Source organism: Pezoporus flaviventris, unplaced genomic scaffold (assembly GCF_033815535.1).
Source record: "Pezoporus flaviventris isolate CSIRO_AGI_PZ_B2104156 unplaced genomic scaffold, CSIRO_AGI_Pfla_v1 ptg000013l, whole genome shotgun sequence".
Lineage (NCBI taxonomy): Eukaryota > Metazoa > Chordata > Aves > Psittaciformes > Psittacidae > Pezoporus > Pezoporus flaviventris.
The window spans coordinates 26,891,811-26,919,247 of NW_026892561.1; the positions used below are offsets into that span (position 1 = coordinate 26,891,811).

Here is a 27,437-nt window from a genome sequence, read left to right on the forward strand (position 1 = left end):
CATATATTTAAAGAACAGCTTTACTGTACATGAACACAGTTACAAAGCTATTTGCATCACTGATTTTAAAAAAATAAATTAAAAAAAAAACAAAAAATCAAACCAAAACCAACCAAAACTGTCTGCTGCCCTAGAAATTTACATCAAGATGCTCTTACTGTACCTTAATTACATACTCACTACTAGTTGCCACCTCTAAATAGTGTGACTTGTACACTTGTACAAAATTTAATTTGTAACTATTCAGAAACACCAGATGGAGGAAAAAAAAAAAATATTGCTTCTTTACAAAATCTTGGCAAATCAGTATACTCCTTTGAAAATGTTTACTACTATCCATTACCTGATCCCAAAGGACAAACCTAGAGAAACCCTTATTAAGTTTTCAACCCTATTCTATTATAAATATTTAGCATCATGGGAATACTCAGAATTTTACTCCCTATTTTGCTCTGGAGATATCACCTAAAGGGACTGTTTCTCTTTAAGTGTATTGAATAATGAAACACTGACATGTTTTCTTAAGCAGTATGTTCCATGTAAAGAAATTATGGGTTTTTTCATCAATTCATGTTTGTCTTGATTTGTACACTGGTTGTCACGCTCTGCATAATCTGTTTCAATCTATATATAGCAGACAAATAGGGAACGATGAAATTCTAAACTGTTGTTTTCATGAGAAAATAACTTATCTTGCAATTCTGCACTATCAACAAAACATTCACTTTAAAGACCTGGCAAGTGTAAGATTAGCTGTTATAGTATTACAGGGTTTGAGCAATAAAATACTGTAACATATGGCAAGCCAAACCACTAAGAAACAACACTTAATATTGAAGGAGGCCAAGTAAACAGCATCTTTTATAAAATATTAAAAAAAAAGAAAAATTCCATCAATGGTTATTGTAATAAATGTGCTAGATATTATCATTTCAATTATCATTTCAGCTTCAGTTCACACCAGTAACAAGGTTGTTCTAGACATATAAAACCTGTTTTTATTCCTCTCCAATTCTTCTCCCTAATCACTCCATAGGCAAGGACTGAATACATAATATTCACTATGGCAAGCAGAGACCAAAATTTTCAAGCTTACATACCTCACACTGGACAACTATATCCATTGCTTGTCATCAGAATTAAGAACTGGATTGCCAATGAATTGGGCACTTGTGTTATCACTCCACCAGAATCAGAGAATTTAAGCTATTTCACTGCAGTAGCTTTCTCTTTGGTACCCAGGAAATTGCCTGGTAACTTCTACCTTCGGAACAATGTTTTTCATACCATAGACCCTGTAGCCAGAAATAAATCAACCTGACTCACATGCAGTCTTATAGGAAAGCTAAAAAAAAACTAATAAAGTTATATCAAATCACTTGCTTTGACTAGCAAATATACAAATTCTGCTCATAAAAAATAGCACAGAGGTAGTCATCAGGTTACTATTCTACATTGTACGATAGCCACTGTAAACTGGTGAGACAGATTTTATGTATGGTATCAACCACTCACTCCCAGGGTTTTGCAGTTACGTTAATGAAAGATTAACAGCAGGCACTAATACAAGTATCATGACTCTTTTCAGGCAGTAGGTGAAACCTTGAAGAAAAAGTGGCTCTGTCTTCACAAAAGTGACCTGACCTTTGCTTTGGTGGGTTTTTACTCTGCAAGAAATAAAAAGCACTGCATGCTTTCCAATGCATCCTTTCTAGTTGATAAACTATTTTGTTCTAGCACTCAGCACAAAAGGACTACATTTTCTAAAGATCAAATAGCATGTTATTAGTGCTAGCTAAGGATAGCTCCATGCGTCATACTAGAAACAAACTTCATAGACCTGGAATGTCACATAAATCATGAACAAACAAAATATGTAATTGGCCAAGAACCTTTGATATGGTTACCAATTAGAAGTAATTCCCATTGAATTAAATATACTTAATTTTACAGTGACTCTGCAGTTCTTTGGATATCAAAGGCATCACAAATCCAGCATGCTTATCTTTTATGACACTTCTGCTCTGAAAATTTCTTGCAGCATGCAAAGAACTCTGTAGGGTAACTGTGATGTGTTGCACAAGCAAGCTAACCTAAGATTAACTTGACTATTAATAAAATTCCTTCAAAACCCACAATAGTATGTAATGGTTTTACCTGCAACCGATTAAATGTTTCTGAAACAACTTGTAGTTCAGTGCAAGCAATAGGGGATACTTTCATTGGACACAGAATACCGTGATAGTGAAAGTAGTTCTAGTATATGATGTGGTAGCAAAGAACCCCTTCTGTTAATGGACTTATAAAGTATTTAAATATATTAAGTTTAGTGGAAACTGTTGCTTTTATGGAGCCAGATCCTGCAGTCTTTGCACAGCTAAAACTTCCATGGAAATTTGCACAGCTAAAACTTCCATGGAAATCAACAGGAGCTTTTATAGTATAATAGTAAGGACACGCCCAGTGTCAGTAACATAATACAGTTCTGCTGCTATGCTTTTTGTGCATGCTCAGACTATCTCCGTCACTTGCAAGAGCTCAAAATACAGAAATTTGAGTGAAATCAAGAATATAAATACCCTTTTTATATAAAAATTATAGCTTAAAAGGGAGCATGGCACAATGGTATTGCATTTTTCTTTGGCTAAAATATTAAATAATGTTGAAATATTTTGTCTTGAATATTTATAATGTATTAAGTGAATTTAAAGTGAAGTTTAAAAATAAAAAAAAAAAATCCTTATATTAAATTCAACACCATTGACCATTTTGGGGAGAACTGTGACAATGGCTATGATGGCAGAATTTGGCTCCGTATATTGTTAGCAAAAATAAACCCCAGACTGTTTATATGATGCAAATTGCTTTTTAAGATGTTACTAGAGCTATAACCACTGCAGGCCCAGGCTTATACATTCGAGGTTCATGGAGAGTTTGCCTCAGTGAACTACAAGGAACTGTGCTTTATTTGCAAATTCAGCTCAGTGATGGTTTTTACAGAAAAATAAATAGAAAACTACATAAATAACACCCAAACAAACCCAGGCATTTCAGATATAAACGCTTGGGTAACTAAAATTACCTGAGGGAACCGATCCTGATATGGATCTCATATGGAGACCATACTCTGCAGGAGGTCCAAAGCCTTGGGCTGGCGCTGGAGTATTTCCAGCAGGTCTAGCCACAGCACGGCACTGCTGTGTTCCTAGTGACTTCACTGGGGCAACTCTGACACAGCCACAAGGCCATGGCTAGGCCCCTCCCACGCTGTTAACTGCCAGGTTCGCGGATGATTTATCACTGTTACCATTTTCGAACGGTGTTTGTGTATTCTACTTTCAACCACGCTTTGGTTCCAGCCGCCAACGCCTGGTCGGTTCTGGGGTGTGTTGGGACGCGGTGGTTGCTCGGCTCGCTGCTGACTCGCGCCATTGTTGATTTCGCTGTTGTAGGGGAAAGGCGCCAGGGCGGCAGATAAGGCTGTTGCCATGGTGATGAAGGAGATTCCGAGGGAGGAGTCTGCAGAGGAAAAGCCCCTCCTTACTATGGCATCACAGGTGGGCGGAGCGCGGGGTCCGAGCAGGCCGGGGAGCGGCTGGCGGCCGGGCCCGGCGTACGGGGGAGGCCGAGCAGCTGCGGGAGACACGGCTAGGGGGAACCTCACCCGCTCCTCGGCTTCCCCGTGCCTAAGGGCAGCTGCGGCAGGCCGGGCTGAACCCCCTGCCCGAGGAGCTCGCACCAGCGGCACCAAGTTTCCTCACCAACGCGGGGGAAATAGCGTGGTGTAGACGGTGCAGTCACTTGGGGGTTAGATGTTTTGACTTGAAAATTTAAACTGAAATGCATTTTTTCCCCAAATAAAGGGGTCTGTAAAAAGTACAGTGTATGTTACTTACCAGAAAGTTGTTTGCAACCAGTTTAAGATTTCAGTTACAATTCATGCCATCGGTATTCACACCACAAATACTTGCAGTGCAAATATAGTACTCAATACATATATAAAATAAACAACCACTTCACAATAGGTCATTTTCAGTATCTCAGGTCCCATCCCTAAGCTCTCACTGCAATTCTACTCCTGGTCCAGGTCAAATGTTAATTTTGCGCACCTCATTGCTTTCAATCCCCCAGCTCAGTTCAAAAGAAGGACGTAATGTCACAGCACCAGACCTTGCACCTGGGAGCAGCCATTGAACCTTACGTGGTTTCATTGGTTTCTTTGAAGACCGTGACTGAGCACTACCATAACACACACCACTTCCATCTTACTACAAGAATGGATTTTATTTCCTTCCATCACTCACATACATTAATTTGTTCCCCAAGCAAATGCGTTTAGTTTACCATCGATACTTAGTGCACACAAGTTGTTGTTCCTACTCATCAGGACATTTAATGGTAGTAATCTGAACACATAATTGTTTTTATGTGAGAGCCTTCAACAAAACCCACAATCCTATTTTATTCCTTTCATGTTTTAGGACTACAGCTATCATACACTTCTCTTACGGAGCATCACAGATGCCCAGCACTAATATTACACATACATATTATTTCTAATGTTACACACACACATAGAAATATCATCTACTCCTTTGGAAACCAGGTCTGGCAATCTCCTTATCAGCCCCTGTTGGAGACCATACATTGCTTGTGGTGAGCTCTAATGCCTACAAAGCAATTGCACAAAGGAAAAAGATGCTCCTTTTGAGGCATCATTTCTAATTTTCTAAGTGATTAGCAAACAATTAGAAACCAACAGAAAATGTTGCTCCTTCTACCCCACACTCCCCCTACAAAAAACTGCAAAATTTCCATTGGCTTCAACAGGGACAGGAGTTCAGCCTGGGTTCATTAAATGTTTAATGCACTATTTGTGGTCTTTGTCCGTCAGTCTACTCAGCAACAGTCTTATGATAAACTGATTAGTAAAATGCTTGTATCTGTTAGTCAGTGTAATTTCTTCCACTAAACACAAATACCTACTTCCCTGCTATGCACCAAAGGGGTGCAGAAGCCAAAAGGAAGCAGAATCAAGTGAAAAAGTGAGTATTTCCCATAGCCATCTCTGCATCATGTATGTGTGATGTGCAGTTATACTATCATATTGCATACATCATTTGTATCTTAATTGTCTGGCTGTAACGTTTTGAGATGCTGTCTCTTCAGTGTATCAGTGTAAACCTTTCTCCGAGACCATTCATTCAGAACAATGCACTGCTATCTTGTGATACACATTTAACCATTACCAAAGTGTTTGTCCCTGCTCTTTACATGATGAAACAGATGGATGTGGTTGCTGCTCACAGGGTAAAACATGCAGGCTCCAAATTGGCTGCAAAACCCCCAAGCCAGACTAAATTGGAACATGAGAGTAGGGCCCAGTCTTTCCAAAGTTACCACCAAACCATTATGGGTCTGTCTTAGGAAGTAATTGTTTATGTTCGGTATCTATGTTGCTCCATTGCTGCAGTTAACTAAGCAAGAAAAATGGATGTAAAATGCAGGGATCGAGCCCAGATAGAGGAGCACAGGCTATTCTAAAAATAAAAATAAGTCTTAAAGAACAAAAACACTAAAAAAACTGAAATCTCTCATTTCCAAAAGCCTTGATGAATAGGTTAACCATGTCTGATCAGAAGCAGACTCCACAGGAAGCGCAAGTGTAACCTGATACACAAAAGTCCTCATTTTGAGAGTAACAGTGTACTGAGACCCCTGAGTTTGTATTTTGAGAGATGCTTCTTTGCTCTGTTCCTCTGGAAAATGTTAAAAACATATCCAACACAGAGCAAGCCAGAGAAAGATTCACATTTTATTGTTATGCTCCAAGCAAAGCCCTGCTTGTAAAATACATCACTTGTTGACATAAATACTGTGAATTAAATCCTAGTAAAGCTTCCAACTCACAGGTTATTTTATATCATCAGGTATTATTTTGTATCATCAGATCTGGAAAGAAATCTTCAAATAACATGAACCAACTAAGTAATGCAGACTGCAGTGTGGCTACACCAATATGTGGCAACTGGGAATCTAGACCATCATTCCACCAGTAATGAGTATACTACAATAAGTAGAGGGGTATTCTTGGTAATTGAACAGGCTGTTCAGCATCCATTTTTGTGATTCTGTCTCAATTACATTCAATGAAAGTCACTTTATTGGTGTGAGAGAGCATTCAGTAGCTGCCAAATTTAATACTTGAGGATCCACAGAGTAAGCTTTTGGTACTAATGGGATTTTATAGAACATAACTCTGTGTCTTGTTGCTGTCTCTATCTTTCTGAAGATAATTTAGAAGAGTCTGGAACAAAGGAAAAAGGGTATTTTTTTTTGTATGAATAGAACCTAGAAAAAAGGAAAGAAAGGTTGCTAAAGGTTCAAAGATCAACTGGAAGTTCAGCAATGAACCGGTTTAAGTCTAACTGAAGCAGATAAATGAATGACAAAAACAGTGCATAAAAGTTTGTTTTAAATTCCAGAATAAAATTTTTGTTTAACCTCTTCACACATCCTTTGCATTTGTCAAGAGAAAAGAACCCCTCACTTCAGGATTACTTTCTAATGGGAAATTTAAACCTAAATATCCCCTGGAGTCAATGTTTAATTGTACAGTCAGCTATGAAATACCCAATACACTACAGGTCAGACAACCTCAAAGGTTCTGAATCAATAAAGTACTTCAATCCACATTTATACTTTGAAATATAATTAACTACTTCACTGAGCAGTAAAAATAGCACATGTTTACATGCCTTGCAGCCCGACTTTAAACAAACAAATCTCAGTTTCACAAGAGTTATTTGTCACAGATTCATCACACATAATTTAAATCATCACTGGAGTACGTAAATTGGAAAACTAGCAATGGTAGGATCCCTATAACGATAATAGAAAGAAAGAAAGAAGACCTGTAGGAGGTGATAAATGTCCAAGATGATCCGGTGGCAAATCCATTTCTAGTCTATATAATATCAGAGTTTAAGTCCATGAAAAAATTACCAATAGGGAAAAGAAATTCAAAGTGTATATATAGAAAGCTATCCAGACTCCTGTTTGTAACTGAAAAACTATGGAGCTGCCTACTAAGAATTTATGTGAACATTTAAATCAACTATATTTAAATCAATTACTAAATCTGATATTACTTGGAGTACAATTTTGATATTGACCACTTATATTTTAAAAAATTACAGGACATTTAGGTTCAGAATTTGAACTGGAAAGAAGACATTTTTTTAAAAGTTGAAATTACATTTTAAGAAACTGGCTGAAATTCATCCTATCCCATGACAAATGCAGGTTATACCATATCAGCTTAAACCACATCCCAATTAACTCCACCAGATGAATAAGGTTTTTTTTATAGTCTCTCTATAAGATTCCATTTAGTATTCAGAATAGGAACAGTTTCTTATTTTTTTTAAGTGATCTTCATTTGCATGCCATTAGTTGATCCAAGCATATTTATATTTGCTCAAGGGCTTTTGAGTAAAATACTCTAGCATTTCCACTGCCTAAATTCCACTTTTTTGGTTTTCCAAGGCTTTCTCTTGTTGTTAGTTTTGGTTTTGTTGGGTTTTTTTTTGGTTGGTGGTTATGGATAGTTTCTTGGTCGGTTGTAGATTTTATTTTGTTCTGGGGTTTGGTTGGTAGCTTCTTTAAAAAAAAACAAAAACAAAAACAAAACACAAAACTCTGATAGGAGATTTTCCAAATTCTTCCATTCAATTTTATAAAGTAAACAGAGTAAAGATAGATAATATTCATTTCCCAGTGGTGTTTGTAGATTTTCTGGTGTGTGTATCAAGGACTCACTACATGAACTTGATTATACAATCAGTCATACTGATTTTTCATATAAAAGTTAACAGTTCCATTTGAATCTGTCATGCTCACTCTAAGCTTCCTCACATTAAGACTTGTATTGACTTACTCCATAAATGTTTACTAAACATTGTATCAGAATGGTGGAAAGTTAAAGCGAATAAAATTAGCTTCTTTTATACTAATCTAAACCAAAATTAACTCCACTTTAACTAAGAGATAAGTATTAACATAAAAAAAAGGCAAAAGTTATGTCAGTTTTAGATAGTGACAATAATTGAATTCAGACTACAGTAGATCACTGTACATTGCAGTCTGACCTCTGAGTGGCAATTTCCTTACTCATCTTAGGAGGACTAGACCTGATATCTGATACCATATTTTTATATTCTTTTTAAAGGATTCTTTTTTAAAGGATTCATGATAAATTCATTAGTATTTTCCATGCATCTCAAATCCATTTCATTTATTATAAAAGTTTTAAATAGTTTAGCAGAGGACGCTTCTTAAGTCCTTCTAACTCTTTTTCATCTGTTATTAAAACATGATAAATTCAAGAAGAGTAAAAAAAAAAATACAAAATGCATAAATGCATGCTTAGCAGTACAACTAATTAGTTCCTTACCTCCAAGTTAAGTTTTGCTCAACACCATTATTGCTTGTAGGGCGGCAGTATGCATAGTTTCAGCAGAAATAGCCTCATGAGTACAATAAAGTTGCCTTGACGATATGCTCAGTAGTTACAAATTGGCTTGCCTAAAGTTACACAGAATTCTGCAGCATAAATACATTTTTCCATGAAATAGCAGATTCAATTTGAAATTACTGTGGGAATTGATGGTGTAATTTTTTCATAAAATAAAAAAATGTTTCACATATTCTAAAGTAATTTACCATTCTGTAAAGACAAAGATTTGGACAAACATTTTTTGTAAATAATATACCAGTTTAACCCCAGTTTTAGTTTATTAGTAGGAAGCAATTTTCAGAAGTCTGTTGGTTCCTCATTCACAAATACTCCAAATAAAAATATACTATCCCGTTAAAGAGCTGCAAGCCTATACTACAGTTGGTTTATATTCAATGAACTCATTGCTTGTACCCTGAAACAGTTCTACTGAATTGCAAGTCCAAAAAAATTCACAAGCAGCTTTTGAGTATCAAGCTCTTCAATCTGCAGAAAATATTTCAAAGCACCCACACATACCATGACAGGCTCCAACAGAAAGACTGTATAACCTACAAGAAATTATGACTTGGTTCCTATGATTGCTCACAGCAACACATCCAAAACCAGAGCCTTATTCTAGGTGTGCTACAGAACTTCATTTTAAAAGAAAATTCCACAGAAAGCACAAGAAAAATTCATGCTATTTCAAAAGAATTGCAGCCTATATACAAAGACACAGCAAGGGTGCAGGAAGGACAGATTGCATGGAAAATGTACAAAGGGTATTTTTAACACAGCTAAATATTGGTGGTAGTGGCATAAGCTTTACAAAATATTAAATGTTGTGAGAAGCCATGTTATTTTTGACATGGTTATTTCCCTCATCTTCATAATCTTTATGCTGCAAATATGAGGGTCTGGCCTTAAGAAAAGCAGCAGTTGTGCATATTTCATTTGATTATGTACCCAACTCTGAATAGTGCATAAGGCTGCACACAATCCATTCCCGCTGAAACTATTGAACTTATCTATGGATCACTGGTGGTTCAAAAAGAAATTGCACCGGCAGCTCAGTTCTGTATGCTGTCAGTCTACTTTCAGCTAATGAACATTAAGTAATTCTCCAGTATTTTGTAAGCAATTATCATAGTTGCCCCCAGAGATGCTGCAAGACAACAAATGCAATACCTGCATTGTGAGTGAAACAGCACCCTTCTAGTTTCTGTCCTCTGCACCTTCTCTGAAATCATTTGAGAACCGTGGTTCTCAGACTTCCTCTTCATCTGGAGTTGCCACACAAAGTAATTTCAGTGAATGATACAGAAACCAGAATCTAGCATCACAAGTTATCATTTGTTTCCTGTAGATACTATCATGATACTTGTGCCTCCTTCCACAGTACAGGTTTCTTCAGGGCTTTCTCAACAGATAACTTCTGATTCTGTAGCCTTCCTGTTCCACTATTCCAACCTGCATTTATTTAGCTTACATGTCAAATCTGTTAATCCCTCAGGTTAATTAGCATTTTAGGAGTACAGACTAGGTACTTCCATAAACTAACATTAGAGAAATAATTTTTAAAGAAACACTATAACTTCTTGGTGACTGTGTTCAAGGATTTCTAAGCGTTTGTGATTAATTAATTCTTAATTTTGTATTTTATCACCATTCTAGAATAGTTCTTCAGTTCAGATAGTGATACAAGGAAGGAGAGAGGCTAAACCACAAATCACAATTTAGCACCGCAAAGACAATTCATAGCCAAGTGAGGGAAAAAGAAAAAAATCATCTAACACCCAGGAAAGTGAAGGCACTCCATTTTAATAAACAGCTTCCTTTACTTTAAAAGTGCATAGAGCATGCAGATATTAATGCAAAAGACTTAACCACATTTTTATGAGCATAGCAAAGACCAGATTATCAATGATAGTTGAAATATGACAGGAGTAGCTGTCCTCCCCTTCCCCCATGGCTCTGAGCCAGCAAAACAGTTAGGCTCATGCTTAACCTTGAGTTTTGCAGAACACTCTTAAGTGATTTGCTGGAGCAAGGCCAAAATGCAAGAGCCATGTACAACTCCCATGTTTACTTTCCTTTAGCCAGGCCAAGGGGAACAGAGGGAAAGAAATGGTGAACTGCAAGATATTTCATTTTACATTGCAACAATACAACATAACTCGCATAGATCAACACTTATAAACACAGATAGAATGCTACTGTGACTGCAATCACAGTAAAAATTTTCACCAAGCAATGCAACTGCTATTTATGAAGGTGCAACACAAGCATGTTATCAATTATCAATTCAGACATCAAGCACAGGTTTTAAACAACACAGCTAGCACATCAGTTTAAATATCCAATACTATATGTATAGTAATCTTCCCACAGCTTCTCCGACTTTCACGCAAGCCCTCTGTAACTTGTTTGCATTAAGCCCTACGGAGGTCACTTGGCTTGTGTGATTTCAGGTAAGATACTGTCACTTCTGATTCACAGGCCACTCCACACACTTCCTACTACATAGCAACAGGGTGCCAGTTACTGCCTGCTGCGTGACACTAATCTTCAGAGAGGCAGCAACACCAAAGCGCTCTTTGCAGGAGGGTGAAATGAGTTTGCCTCAGCCTTAGAGCTTCCTGCAATTCACATTAGGTGGAAGTTAGTTATTCTGTGTGCCATGTGAATTGATTCTCTGTTCTTGTAAACCAAATATTTTGCTGGCATATCAGTTTTGCTGGGACATAAATTCACACTAGAGTGACAGAGAAAAAGTTACTGTCACCCTGCCACAAGCATGATAGAAAAAGTCAAGTAGTGATCGCGCTTACTATACAATGGTAAATAAAGTGCAAGAGGTTGTAATTTTGATTCTAAAATGTTTATAAACGTGCTAGAAAAGTGGATGACTCACGCAATTTGGACTTTTAGCATGAGACAGTGATTCTGTCAGGAGTTTCCTTTCCAAACATTCCTCAGTGAGCAAAAAAGGTCTTGCGGTTCTTACCCTGCCACAATAATGATGTGCAAACATAACTGTCAGGGCAGTACTTCCAGTTAAGCTCTAAAGAACAATAACCTCAATTTCTAGTTGTGGTTCACGTTTATCAGTTTTTCAAAATAGCCAGTTAGTGGAAATTAATTCACTTGTTTTCTCTTATTGTAGTGAGTGCCACCAAAGATCGCCATGTACCAGATGCGTGCAGAGATCCCATCTATCAAAAAAACACTGATATTTATTAGACAGATAGTTAGTGACTGAAGTTAGTTGATGCCTTAGTAGATGCCTCTGGTTAAGTTAAAAGAGCAGCGTAACACTTACAAGCTACTCAATCTAACTCATTCCCGTATTTATCCAGTCTCACCCAAACAGCAGACAAGTTTTCCAGAGTAAGGTTCAAAAATAAAATTTCCCCAATGGAAAATTCCAGTTAAAAAGTTCCTGCTCTCTCACCTGTTCGTTACCACATGCTGAGCTTTCTAGGTCAGATCATTTCAGTCAGCAGCCCAACCGCACTCTCACCAGTGCACTGAGCGGGCAGTACTTCAAAAGGTGCCTTGAATAGTTCAGTCAGCCTCAGGTGACAAAATGGTTAGAATCCAATCCAACCAACTTGGGTAACTAATCACATTGACATTTTAGAAGCCTCTTGAACCAGTCCTTCTAAAATAAATTCCATTTATTTTTGGGAAAGCTAGGTGCCTTTGAGATCCTCCTGAGGGACAGCCTAAATTAGGCAGGATCTCCCTCTGGACTTGCTTTTCTAGGCAGTTTTCCTATTGAACATGGAGGGAATTTAGGCACTTAAGAGAACTAGTTCACTGTGTGCTCAAAACAGGTGCTAATTAGCTGCCTGTGCCTGACTGGAACCCTCCAGTTTAGATACCAAAAAAATTATCTTAAAGGCTAGCATTATGTTATGCCTCACTGATATAAAGAAAAAAAAACAAACCACAAACAGCATGTATTATACACTACAAACAGATCAAGACCAGGAATGCAGTAAGAACATATAAAATAGGGTGTCAGGACCATACCTTTACCAACAGCCTCAGTGCAATCCAGCACCCCAGGAAGAGAAAGCAGAGGAGGCACTTGTAGCCACGAGCAAGGCAGGCTGCACAGATGAATGTTATCAACTGCAGGTGTGACATGAGGTAAGAAGCTGGTCCCCTCAGCGGCTCCCCTAAGCACCAGCTGTGCCCCAGCTCCCTCTGCCTTAAGGCCAAACTAAGGTGCTTTGTGGGAACTTTTCGCAACAGAGCCCTGTCAACTGCCCACCCACCCCTTTTTTCTTTTAATTTATTTTAAATCAGGCTACTCCTGAGGTATTTCATAGCTCTCTTACTACAACACAAAGAATAGACTAAGAGCAAAGCAAAACCAAAGCCACAATACTTGCTGTATACATACATAACCTCACACTGTCTCTAGCATAGAAAAACAGGCCAGCACTGCCATCTGCACTGCAAGAAGCACCTGTATTAAAACCATAAGCAAAAGACCCTGAAAATGAGCAGGAAACAAGTTCTTACAGGAGAGCAGAGCTGTCACCATAGCAGTAGCTGGGTGCCCACTGTGTCCCATGTGAACTCCCTAGGGAGATGCTAGGCCTGAGCAGAGGCAGGAGGACAAGGAAGAGAAAATAAGACCTGGGAGGCTTTATGGGTGACTGCAGGATAGAGGAAGAGGCCCTGTGTGGGTGATAAGAAAGTCTAAGACCAGGCTAGATGTTGCCTAGAAGGAAGAAATCCCTCTGGTTCCTCTCAGGGACCCAGCACTGCATGTCTTCCACAGCAATACTTCCCCCCTGCCCCAGCACACCCATGTCTAAGCCCACCTAGGGCTTAAACATGGTTTGACCCCAAACCAGCACCATTCATTGGGCTTCCACCTACCCTTCAAGCCTGAGGATCACCCATAGAAAAATTGCCATGAGCTGCTGCTTTCTCCTCATCTCACAGCAGCTCTGGGGGCAGCATGGAGACGACTAGGCAAACCAGAGCACTAAGGAAAGGAGAACTCCACAACAAAGGCAGTTGCAGGCAATAAACTATATCAGCTGAATAAATGCAGACAGCTGGGGATGCAGCACATGACAGGGCACAGAAAATAAAGAGCAGATGATTCCTAGGACTGCCCAGGCTGTGCTGAGGGATATTTGGCAGACACGTCTCCAGCGTGGCAGCCCACCACTGCGTGACCTAGCCTCTGTGCCTTGTCTCAGATCTCTGCTAAGTAATTCCTGCTTTGCGTGTATTAAAGATGTGTGGCAGATAACAGCCACCAGATGACACTTCTGATTCTCCCAAAGCACCAAAACCACCCCATGCTTTTCAGAACAGAAAGTTCCAGTACCAGTACTGGGGTGAGAAAAAGTACCTTTTCCTGTCCTGCTGCTGTCCAACAGCAGGAGTCAGTCACAAAAAATTTGTTTGAATGAGTGTTTTATACAGTTGAGTCTATTCAGATGTATTAGTAGTAGGGAACGTCGCTATAGAGTGTGGGGGCTTTTTCTTTAACTAAAATGAATTTTGTAATGAAAAATTAAGTTCTTAGAGGCATTATGAGAGTTTATGGCACTCACTGGCTAAATTAGTACTCAGAAATGAAGTTTCACAGGCGGAGCCTATACCATTTGGCATGTGTACAAATATTGCACACATAAATACTGGCTCCTGCTGCTTCCTCCAGTGCTGGTCGGTGTTAGGTGGCTTTCTTAATTTCACTTTGCTTTTCTTGTCTGCAGTATAAAGATAATACTTCTCAGCTCTGCAGTGGTGCCAGGCTTGATTCATGAATGTTTTAAAGCATTCTGTGATTTTCACCCTGAAAGGTGCTTGAGAACCGTAAATTATTACTTTAATATAGATAATAGTTTTCATCTCATGAATGTTTTATAGTACTACTCCAAATTCATGCCTGATGTAACTCTAATAACTTGAGCAGAGTTAAACTAGGGATAAATTTGGTACAATATATGAGGCAGCAAAATGAAATTCCAAGTGTGAGGCAGAGGGCTTACCAAGTAGTACTTCATACACAGTAATGTCAGAAACTCTCCCCACTGCCCGCTTACCTACAGGAAAATTATCAGCTCATGGCATTCTTTAACCTGCTAAGGTTTGATTCATCATTAAATGCATGCTTCAGGCCAAAATCATATTTTTTCTAATACATTCTATTGCTATATATATGTAGTTTTTATTTACTGAGCATTAGTAGACTTGATCATGTATTTGAAAGCAGATTATTTTTTCCCTTGCCACTCCTGCAGCTTCCGGTCCTTAGTTGTAGGAGCATAGGACACAGGACTAGCAGGGATCCAGTGGGCCATAGTCCACTTCTGAAGCAACCACATGGCCAGTTTAGATCTCTGGTTTTGTGCCAACCTTTGCCTATAGGTGAAACAACTTTCCTCCTCCAATGTCATCTAACTACTCTGCCGTTATAGACACATGAAGAGTAAAATGTAAAATGTGTTATTTCTCTGGTCATGTGAGTGGCCCATGTCTGATGGATTTGGTGTAAATGTTCACAAAGCAAATGCAGCAGAAAGAATACACCATTAAGTAAAAATAATTTATTGGTGTTTTCTGGTAAAATGGTTGAAATGTGTATTACCACCAGTCTTCTTTCTGTTTGCTGATAGAATTTTGTCAAGGGACTTTAAAGAATACACTGCAGGTATCAAACTAATGAAGGCCTTTTACTGAGCACTTTTTCTATCTATAAACAACGTAATAAAGAAATTTCTAGGGATATGATAACCAGCTTTGAAAAGAAAAAATATTTGCTTGACATCTGCTACTCCATTTTTCAGCTGAACCCTGGAGAAATTCAGATCTTTGTTGATTGTAGTCTCCTCTGCAACTCTGATTCTTAGCATTACCTCCTTTCCAGTTGGTCTTCAGATTTTCCATTCTTCACTGTCTCCAGTGAATGATCTTGGCTGTCATGGTTATTATAATACTTCTCTATTCCCTCCTTTCCCAATTCTTTCCTATTAAGGAAAATTTCTACAGAGAGTAATGGGAAACTTGATAAGCTTTCAAATCTTATGTGACAATGTAACCTACTCTATTTAGAGTTTCTTACAGAAACAGAGTATTTCCTATGAAGTTTTTACATTTAGAATGATTGCTATAGAACCTCTTCTTTCTTCTCTCATGTCCCTCTGTCCCCCTTCTAAACAGGACTTTACACTGTATTGTATCACAGAGTAGATTGTTGAAGATCCAGCTGATCCAGAGGCTTTGACAATCTTTCTACTGGATGCTATGTTCACCTGAACATGCAACTAGTTGTGAAAGCACCACTTTTAGCTATTATTAATGCTAGCTCCTAGAATGGGATGAGTAAATGCAAAACAAAAAATTGTATTCAAATACTTTTGTGCTGATAGCTGCATTTGATTGTAAAGAAACTTTTGAAACATTAAAATTAACTTGGATAAGAATTAACTAGGCATCCACCTTCATTTTTTCACCACTAGAAATGAGAAAGGACTGTCACCAAATCATAAAGAGAAAATAAGGTCCTCTTAAGTATTAGGTAAAGCTCAGACCTGGAGATAATGTGGGTACTGTAGAGCCACTTTTAATGGAAATCATAAGTTGTGCAGCTGGCATAAATGCAACTTCCATCAAGTATTGAGATTTACTCAATTAAGCAAGTAACTTCTGAGTGTTGAATGAGCAACCTGGACAATCAGTTCAGAGAGTTGAAAAACCACATCATTAAGTCACCTGTAAGATGCACCTGAAGTCTGAGTTTAGCATAGGAAGAATTAGAATTCAGGACAGTATCATTGCTAGATTTCTAAATTAAGTGCCCACGTTTGCATGTTCTGCTACACACAGTTGGGCAGGCAATCACACATTTGTCTTCATGCTATTCATGTAAATTGGTATGTCAGTGCAAAAATGTAAGGTCCTGGGCAAATTAGTTAGTGCACATATTATACAATCAGTCAGCACTAGGTACCAGGCTAAACATTTGATCCATCAAAATAATGGACTTTTTATTTCAATAGCTCTAAGTGTCTAAACTGTTTGGCTGTAGTAACTTTAGAGGCAATTCTACTACTGGAGTAGCTAAGTGCCAGTAATTAACATATATAAAATGAGGATAAATAAGTACCTTTTTTTTAAGTTTTACTCTGTCTCAGCATCCTAAATTTAAAAGGTCAAATACATCTGAGAGAACATTTTGAAAATTCAGCAGTGGGAAAAGAATAAGAACAGAATGAAGAGAAGTAGAGCAGGGAGGATAAAACTAAAGCTGACACAGCTCCAGATGAAAGCAACAGACAGAAGGAAAATATGACTTCACATTATTAAAGGCAAACACAGGCCACACCATCAGAAACGCACACAGCTTAGCTTAGGTCTTGATCCTCCAATCAGAGCTAGATTGCAGACAAGAGACTTCTATATCTGAGACTGCTTTTCTGGTTTGTCTTTTTAATCCCCAATACATGAAATAGCCTGTAATAGAGAGATTTCTTTTAGGTACCAGAAAACTAATGCAATTGCACAAATAAAAACTGTATTATGAGTCTTCATCTAACCAACCATTCTGGTTAGAGTTTATTTCCCAGATTTTGATGACATTCATACAGTCAAACCTCATGAAGGAAGTTCATACATTCACCAAGCTCTGTCCACAGTCATTCATATGTCTTTGTATTGCAGAGAAGTGTTTTGTGTCTCAGCAGGTTATTGTTTAATGGGCTAATGCATATTTTTTTCATGAAATGGTATTATGTTACCTGTAAAAAAAAAAAACAAACAAAACCACTTCCAAATACTAAAAAAGCGCTGCTTAGTCTCGTGGTGGAGGAGGCTAATTTCACCTATTGATCTGAAGGGTGTTACGCCAGGCCTTGTATAATTTAGCCCTATAAGCAATAGTATGCAATAATTACTATGGGAAAATCACCTTGCTGCTTTATTTTTGTGCAATTTGGAAAACTGGAACATAATTTTCCCCCAAAAGAGTGACTGCAGTTTGTTATTTTAAGCCCAGGGCTATATGTATACCTTCTAATTGCAGTATCTTACCCTCTCACAATCAAAAATAAAGCACATGGTATTGTGAGAATATGTTCTATTTCTTTAAATTCTGCATGCCAACACCACACTGTTACCCTGGGATTTTTTGTTGGTAGCTGGTGAATGAGCAACAAGAAAGCAGACCACTTCTGAGCCCCTCCATTGATGACTTTCTCTGTGAAACTAAACCAGAAGCTGTTGCAAGACCTGTAACATCAAATACTGCAGGTAATCAAAATTCTTTACTATCACTCACTAGAGAGAAATAATTTTAAATTTATCTTAATTATGGTACATTTTTATCAAGAGATTTCTTGATTTGTTATTATTTGCACAAAATTACAAGCTGGTATTAAATTATAATTGCTTCATCTATTAGTAGAAAAAGCTTTGTTCATGCCATTTGAGGGCAAATCTGATGTGATCCAAATCACATATGTTCTAGCAGATCTCTGGTGTTGAAGTAAAGCGAACTTGTTTAAGTTCAAGAGGAAGTACATACCAGTTTGAGCAATTCTCAATCTGGTTTTACAAAATTTTAACCTACAGGAAGCCACATTTATCTGGCTTTATCCAAACTCATTACTTCTTCTAGAAAGACCTTCTGTAATAAAAACTTGGATGGGATGTCAGAGAGAAGGGAAGAGATACCAAAACAGTTTATCCAGGCTGAGTTTGGTCACTTTATTAATGAAAGGATCTAAGACATTTCTTATCTCCCTTGTGTTGCAATGAGATAAGAAGATAGTGAGATATAGTGATAATAAGATGTGAGCACATAATAAAAAGTAATAGTGATTTCTGAAAGCTTTTTGAATTATACTGAATTATATTTGAAATATATTGTCCTTTGGAATTGGCCTCGTCCTATTCAGTATAGGACTTTCCTTTGTGCAAAGGAAATCAAAGTGGTTGAGCGGATCAACTAAGTTACAATAAAATCAGCACAGCACTACTATGTTCTATTGCTGTCTCATTAAGTGACTTGGCTGGTTAGAAGCCATTTAATTAAAATCTATATACATGCAAATTATTAAATGAGTAACTGACAGCTGAGTGATTATCTTCACATTTAATTAATAAATGTCTAAAGCAATATGCAAGTCCTAGTAGCAAAATCCAGAACACTGAATTAAATAACAATAGTAAGTAATATCTTTTCCTTTTATATATAGCTAAAGATATTACAAGGATCAATAAAAATATTTCAGGTTGTTTAAGAGTGGTGCTTGTAAAAACTATCTATAGATACTATATCTGCCTTGAATAGATATCAGACTGGGGAGGGAATAATTGCAATTATTTAATAGCAAAATAAAAATGTCTATGAAGATTGATGAAATTCACTGGTTTTCCAAGAACACAGATAAAGCACAGCAAGAGATAATCCAAACTGATCTGTCAAAGACACCTGCCCTATAAAAGAAAGATAAAGAGGGAGGATTTTTATCTTTTATGTGCAAAATAATTTTAAATGTTACTCCTTAAGCAACTTTAAATGAAGAACTGAGACTGAACATGCCTTTCATGCGATACAGTGCTTAATAGAAATAGCAGTAGAATTTATAACTATATTCTGTATTTATTCCTCAAAAGACAAAGAGCAACAACAGTAGAAACCACTACTAAAAGTACCATTACTCCTTTAGGACCCAAGAAATCCACCCTAGAAACTGTCTACTCTTCAGGTTTTCCCATAATGGTATGTAGCACAACAGTAGTGCCTTATGCAGCTACTTGATAAATCACAGGATTAAACCAAATCTTATCTAAAAGCTCAGTTGTAAGGGGAACTCTCACAATATCAGATCTAAGAGTTCTTTAAGGTTTTCAGAGGAAAAGCCTTTTATGCAAATTAAGCTTTTTTAAACTGCATCCTGTTAAGCACCTGAAATCCCTAATAATCAATTTGAATATACTGGTCATCATCCAGGAAACATCATCAGCCAGGAAATACACATTTGCTGTAGTCAAGTGCAAACACATTCATATATTTTTCCAATTAAACCAAGTTTTTTGAGTGAGCTGTTCTAATTAAAACAACATTGAATTCTAACATTTTGTCTCCAAGTATTATCAGCAGGTCTGGATCTCTTGGATCTTAGTGAACCTGTCTTACAAAGCCAAAACAAAGCAAAGAAATCAGAGAATCCATCAAGAAGTGAAGGCTTAAAAGCTTCAATCCACAGAAAGAAGACAGACAATTCTGACCTTATAAGCGTGGATATTGAGCAGAAAGCCCAGACTGTCAGAGTTTCAGACAAGTCTTCACTAGATTTAGGTAAGAGTGTAGCTCTTTTATCAGTGCTAGATAGCCTTGCTTAGCACAAACTTTTCCTCTTGCTTAGCACGAATTTTTCCTTGCTACTGTCACAGGATAATGAGCAGGACCAGAATTTTTGTTACACCAGAGAGGGTAGCCTTTGTTCCACATTATAAACTACTTGAAACACCTTAAACTTGAAACCTGTTTTGCCTTTGCCATTTTAACCTATGAAGTTACTAAATGTGCAAATTTCTTACAAAAAATAATTTAGTCAGGGTAAAATGGAAGAAAAATCTATAGGGGATTGATAAGAAATAGGTAAAGGACACAAATCATCCAGCCCATGAATGTCCTTTTCAGAACCGCAGATGTCAGAAATACACATTAGATTTGTAAATACTACTTTATCTATGCATACAAGATTATAAAAAAATCCCTTCTTGATAGAGAGCTATGTTTATACAGGCTAAAAAAAAATTATAATAATCCCAAACACAACTTAATATCCTGTCAAGCATGATCTATAGATAAGATTTGGAAAAGATGAATTTAATTTAGTTCCATCCAAACAAAATTACTTGCACCACAGCTGAGAAATTTGCAAGGTAAATGTAATTTATACCAAGGTAGCAGATTTCCATTCATCAGCACAGAAATTCTTTTTGAGAACTTTATCCTCAAACAGGAGGTGAACATCTGATTTTTGCAAAGCAAGTCCGACATATGACTGAATAATATCAGTTGCCTACAAAGTCGTTTTTAAATGGTAGTCACTAAAATGTTTTATTTTCACAATTTGACTATAACTAGGAAATTAAAAATATCCAAAACTATCAAATCATATAATTTTATCAACAGATCTAAATTACTTACAAATTACTGATTTTAAATGAAAGACTCTCACTGACATCCTGACCATGAATACTAACAGAAAAAATGCTGTCAATTCCAAAATATTTTCATAGAGTATCAGCTAAAAAGTTGCACAACTTTTCTGTTTATTGGGCCTTAACTAAAGTACAATTGGTGGCACCAATTTCTCTATAACCTCTTAACAGAAGAGATAAAATTTTCTGCAGTAGTTTCTTTAAAATATATATATGTTTTATTTTCTTATTTTTCAGTTGATATTCAGACACAGCTAGAGAAATGGGATGATGTCAGTTTTCCTGGAGACAGGAGTAGCAAAGCCCACCCTTCTGCAGAGCGAACATCATCATCATCTAGAGCTCCATCAAAAGAGCTTTTATGGTACAAATTTTTGCTTTCCTTACAAAAAATAGTTCCAGCTTTCTTAATTCACAGAAATGCTCGCTTCATGACAAGTCATTAAGTCTGTTATGACTACGTTAAACGTGTTCAAGAAGATATTTTGGGCAATGTATCATAAGCAAGTACACTATATAATTACATTTTGCCAGTAATTTTCAGTGTTGTGAAAAGCAGCAGGTGCAATTAGTAAATAAATGGTGGTGAGAATTCTACAGAGGCATGCAGTGATTTAAAACCACCTACAAACATGAGTAAAATAAGTAAAAAAGGATGCTTGGCAGTGATATGACAGTCACTGGATATCCATTGTATTTTGGTTTTGCTACCAAGAGGGCAGAATTTCTGTGTACAAATGGAAGAAGCAACATAAAATATCCAAGACAAGTACTACCTCTTCCATGCAGTTCAACTAAAACCGCAGGGGATGTAAACGAGGGAAGAATTGGACTTTGCCTTTGAGAACAGTTCATGTAGATTAGTTCTGCTGCCTTCCTGATATGTAAGCAACATTCATTCACTACATTATGCATCATCATAATTAGCATTTTCATACACTAGAAGCAGTTTTCTGAACAAATGATGCTTATCCTGTATCTTAACCTACGCTTTATCAGGGTGTTTCATTAACTTAAAACATTACACGTTTTGCTCAGTGAACTCAATTTTGGTAAGCAGGGTTTCATTTTCTAGGAAGAAAGACTATTAGGATATTGTGGCACAAAAATGCACATATGACAAGGTGAAGTTTTGTAATGTGGTGGTTGATTCTTAGATACTGACTGCAGATACAGTCTTGTGTCATTGCCTAACCTCATTCTGCCTGGCTATGGAATAGAAGCATAGCATTAGAGACAAAGTCTTCATCCCATCATACTAATTTCATGCCAATACATACCATGGACGCTACTGGTGAATCAGGCCTGACTGTTGTTGTATTAACTACTGTCTGCATATGACTGAAAAGTCTAAGAGTGGGAACACTGACAAGGGTCCAGGCACTTCTGATAACTGCAGATAAAACAATTCAGTTAAAATAAATAACCTAATCAGTATGTGCTTATGAACCTGAAAGACATAAGGAAGCATGCTGTAGTATGCAGTGGTAAGTATGTAAATGCATTGTTTCCAGGTCCACAGAAAACAGATCACAGTCTGAGCTGACTAATGTCAAGAGTGCCTTGGAATCCGATTCAACATCAGAATTAGAACTTGCATCTGCAACACAGGTAAGAGGATATGGTAGATTTATTAACAATAAAAAGACAAGTAGGAATTGCACCAGTGGTTATCTGTTTACTTTCTGGAAGGAATATCTAAGAGATATTTTCAGGATCATCAGTTAAAAAAAATTATACAACCAAATCTTCACAGAGCTTCCAAATTAATGTTATGAAAATAAACCTGCCAGTATTAAACTGGCAGCTGAACTGTGACCCTCCTGTACAGAAAGAGTTCAAACTACAATTTACAGCATCATCTTTTCTCCATTTCTCTAGTTCTCAAATTCAGACTTCTAGTGGCTCCCTCTCCTTGTCATATGTCTATTCTCAAGGTCTTTTGGTAAACCAGGAGTCTCCAGAACTGGAAAATGGCTAAGGAATACAGGAAAGAATCATTAGACCAACTTTCATTACCAATTTATCTCCACAGGAGGGAGAGCAGAGTGGGCCAAGGACATTTTCCTGCTGGAATGGGAACAATAATGAAGAAGGCTCTGGGTTGAAAGTTTCTAGATTTGCCTAATTGCACTGTCATATTGTATTTTAGACAGGACTTTGTGGAAGTTATTACTGAGTTGTATGGGTTTTACATATGGATGTATGCATATATATGTTCAAACATACATTATATGTGCAGGTATGCATATGTATGTACAAACATGCATTATATATTGCATAGATCAGGTCACTATACAATCCTTCTTGCCTGCTTCTTATTTTTTTAACCAAAAGTTTTCAAGTTCAGCCAGTGCCACTAGTAGGGGGAAGAGAGAGATATTTGGTGGATTAACTTTTAGTTGAAAATACTTTTCTCCTCTTCCACAGCTATTTTTAGTCCTGGACTTCAAAACATTGCTATCAGATGGAAAATCTGGAAATTAATGGAAAATAAAAGCCTCACTTGAAATCAGAAAAATGAGACACCAAAGTTCCAAATGTCTTTCCTGAAATTATGCATGGAAGGTTTTTTTTGGAGAAAATATAAATACAACCCAGTTATTAGGATCCATTCCTGTGTTTTGATTAGGAAAAAAGTCTCCTTTACTTCCCTGCCATCTTTACATTATAAACAAGTTTTTCCCCTTTGGAAAGCCTAACACTAGTTGTAATGCATAATATTTTTCCTGTGTGTGCAATAGATTTATACATTTTAGTAATGGAAAAGGTCTATTGCATAATATCATCCACTTGAGACAGACAGTGTGTTTTCACATGCTTTTGATCATCGTATCTTTAAGTACCTCTAACCCCTTTTTAGGAGGCTGTTCCTCAGCCTAATAGATCTAAATGCCAGGAAGTTTGTGCTTAATCAAGGTGCGTGTAAATCAACTAGACAGTCCCAGAATTTAAGTGCTGTGTCTTTCTGTAAAAGCAGTTACAAATTTAGTATTTAACATAGCTACTTTATATGGTCTATTTCCTGTTTATCTTCCACTAGAATGACTGCAGAGGCAAAAATCCACATTTTTAATTCAGTGTAAGTTGAGTCAGCTGAGCTTCCGTACTATTTTCCAAAATAACTAGTATTTCAAAATAAAAATATGTGAAGCTGAATCAGCCAACTCGAAAAAGAAGCAGAGTATAAAATTATTATCTGTTGTCCTGGTATATTTCATGGTTTGTTTACTTTTATTGTAAACTGATTTTTTCCCAAACTTGTGATCCATTCAAGTCATGAAATGTTGTTAAACTGGTAATCAGTAGTGCAGAGAAGTGACCTGAAGTGAGATTGTTTTCTTGTTCCAAGTAGTTTACTTACAAATTTAGTATTATAATTCACTGCCTGCTTCATCCTGCTTATACCTGGACTGTCAAAAGTTGTCATTTCCCAGCAGACATGCTCATCTGTCTTGACTGCATTCTTAATCTGCTTGTAAAAGAAATCACGTTAGAGCTTTTATCAAAGCATATGTTTTCCATAGTTTGTCCTCTATAGATCTTGTCTCACTCATTTATGGGTAACTTTTGCATATGCAACAGATTCTGCCATACCCTAAAGATTTCAGCTTGTCAAACTTGCTGCAGTTTTCCATCAGCAGTTTCTCAGACAATCACCTTCATCATTCATCTCTGACATGTTAGATTTAGTTCCTCAGACTGAAATACTAAGTAACTAGATCATATTTTCATTAAAATTATGCAATCTTCTTAACAAAATCCTGTGTTTACCAGCATTTATGCCAACACCAAATCACAAATGTAAGCTTTGAATTAATAAGGAAGAAATGTGTTTGAAGGCTGGAACGGGCAGTGGCATGGTAGCTGTCCCTGAGTACGGTCCTCTTCTCAGCATTCTACTTGCATCATATGTTACCTATTATTAACTCATAGACTGCATTGGTCCAAAGTATCTTCGTTCTTTATTTTATCTGCCATTCTGGAAAGTTCCTTGCTGTGCTTTTATTAGTACTGAGATACCTACAGTGTTTGGGTGTTTTTGATGGCTTATTTTTTCTCTTATAATTACAAACTGCAGAGGGAGATAATGTTCAATTGTATATTGCATGAAGTCTGCTCATATTTAAACTTTCTAAATACCTCCTTGGCATTTTAGATATTTTATTGCTCACACAGAATGCATACACAAAACCCCTGACACGCTAAACAACCATACCTAATTCCAGTATGTCAGCACTCTCAGACAAAGTAATACACAAAGCTCATAAATCTTAGAAACCTGTAGTTTGGGGCAACAATATTTAGAATGAAGAATTTATTCCCCACTTCTCCCAGATAAGACTGATGGCCCCAGTTCTCTATGAATGTGCCAGTTAATTTAATGAAATTAAGAGCTACAAGGGACAGATTTAGCTCATTATTTGAAGACTTGCTCAAAAGTTAAGACTATAATTTAAGCCTTTCACCAACAGTTAAGGTCCAACAGCACATAAGCAGACAACAAGTGCAGGAAAGTGTGTGCAAATGCATTGGAATGGAAGATTTTGTCCCTGAAGACAGCAGCCAGTGATCAGCTACAGCACCTCCATGGTAGAGTGGTGAGCATATCAAACCACAGTCTATGCAGAGTGTCCATGCCTCAGACATACCCATTCCACCCTGACCCCTACCTGCCTTGGGCTCCCCTTGAGGGAGGGAGGTGCAGAGTCCCACTCCATCACCAGCTGGAGATGTGAAGTTCTCCAGTGCCAGCACTCCATTCCCATCCCCTCTATCCTGCACTAGCAAAAGGCAGCATGTTTGTTTTAAGTGGGGTCTTTCACTTTTGCGTATCACCACTCAGAATATGACTGCGTTGTCTACATCCAAATGCAGCTTATATGGGTCTTATTAACTACTTCTTTCTTTCCCCTCTGGCTGTGCATCTAACGGAGGAAAAAGCATATTTCTGAGGGGAATATGTGGGGACAGTGTGTATACTCTGACAAGCGGCAGACGTGCCATGCCCTACATGGCACAGATGTAGGAGACATCGGCTTTTTTTGTTCTTTTCCCCTTCACCTCTCTACTGCCCCAACAAGCACACTCTCCCCTTCTGCAGCACTGCTCAATCTGAGTGTCATGATTTACAGTACTGTACGTGACCTAAGGAAACTGCAGTCACTGGAAACAAAAGATTAAGAAGTGGAAGTAATCAAAGTTTGCAAGAGCCACCTTATAAATAATGAAAAGCCTAGGAACATAACTAATGTCTTGCAACAGAGTTTTGTGTCAAGAAACCAAATATAATTCTTTGATCAGATTACAGGTCAGGTTGATAAATGTTGCTGTGTGATATTCTGAAAGATGTTTGAATTAACTTACCATATTCTGCTTTTAAAATTGGCACCATACCGTATGAATAAAGCAGCTGTTAAACAGATAAAAAACTGGCTAACCTAAGATCTCAAGAACAGTAGTTATTTACTATGAATTGTAATCACATAGGGGCTCTTCTGCAATTCCAAAGAGAAGCCACGGTCTTTGGTTTTACTGATCTGAAAATAAAGATGCAAACCATTCCTGATAAAACTGGCATATGATGCAAAAAATGTAATGAAAAATATGTAAATAAGGGAATCATTACCAGCCAGTCTTGAGCTGATGACCAATACATCTGTACAAAGACATATTCCAATACAGTCACAAAATAATACATTTCAGAACTAGAACACAGGCTCTACTTACAACATTATGCTGGAAGGCAATTTGAAAAGAATCTATAGTTCAGAGTGTACAAGGATGTCAACGTGACAACGTGTACGGTACTGTAGCAAGATGAGCGTGCAGAAGCAGGCATAATTAGTGGGACACTGGCAATCACCCCAATTCTGTATAGAGAAACAGCAAGACAGATAACTGGAATATAGTGTTTTCTTTGGTTTTCTGTATGGCTATTAAAAAAATAGAGCTATAAAAAATAAAGAGGGAGAATAAAAGAGACACAAAAAAAAGCTGAAATCAGAAGAAAATGCCTCATAATGAGGTAATTTAGAATCTCAACCTCTTTATATAATTTAAAATACAGTTAAAACCTGATTCAAGACATCAGTATCTTTCCAGAGAGAAAATACTGTGTACTAAAAAGATCTTTAAACTACTGGAAAAAGAGTAAAAAGTGATAGTTGGAAACTGAAAGGAAAACTAATAAGAAAAACAAGGACAGCAATTAAATTAATTTGCAAATAAAGTGATAAGATTAAGGTCTCTTGATAACTTTAAATTAAAACCACACACCCTCCTCAAAGACACATATTCCAGACAACCTCAGTTTATTCTCTGTGGAACATCAGTTTCAGCTTGCAGATGTTGAGTGACAGGTACTGTTGTATGATATATAAATAAATAGATGACTTAAATCTGTTGTCTCTTCTGCCCTAAACTCTATTATTCACTAAAATAACTGGTTTGTGTATAGGATTGGGTTTTGGCATGTTTTTAATGACAACCTGGTATCTCTTCCTGGCCTCACCAAATAATAAAAGTACTTTTCCAACAACACAGACCAGAGACAGTCAGTGTGAAAGCAGAAACAACAGATCCTCAGTGCAGATCTTCTCTCATGCTCTGTGCTTCCATCACTTGCAGCAAAGCCCAGAAACCAACATAGAAGAATGCATGCAGTGCCCCCCACCACCTGGTCTCATAGAAATTGTGCAGGGTCATTCTCTTCTAACCTCATGTG

General features: G+C 37.3%; 1 protein-coding gene across 8 annotated transcripts in view; it reads left to right on the forward strand.

The window, feature by feature from the left end:
* The window catches only part of PEX5L (peroxisomal biogenesis factor 5 like), a 108,700-nt gene that overhangs the window by 64,945 nt on the left and 16,318 nt on the right, over positions 1–27,437 (forward strand). Inside the window, exons 3-9 of one of the 8 annotated variants that reach the window (XM_061452462.1) lie at positions 1,589–1,654; positions 3,453–3,557; positions 5,007–5,045; positions 17,674–17,785; positions 19,629–19,838; positions 20,948–21,074; positions 22,225–22,321. In XM_061452462.1, coding sequence (XP_061308446.1) covers positions 1,589–1,654; positions 3,453–3,557; positions 5,007–5,045; positions 17,674–17,785; positions 19,629–19,838; positions 20,948–21,074; positions 22,225–22,321 — 756 coding nt within the window. The remainder of the gene's footprint in view (positions 1–1,588; positions 1,655–3,452; positions 3,558–5,006; positions 5,046–17,673; positions 17,786–19,628; positions 19,839–20,947; positions 21,075–22,224; positions 22,322–27,437) is intronic. The other 7 variants (XM_061452466.1, XM_061452464.1, XM_061452463.1 and 4 more) reach the window with 7 other exon arrangements.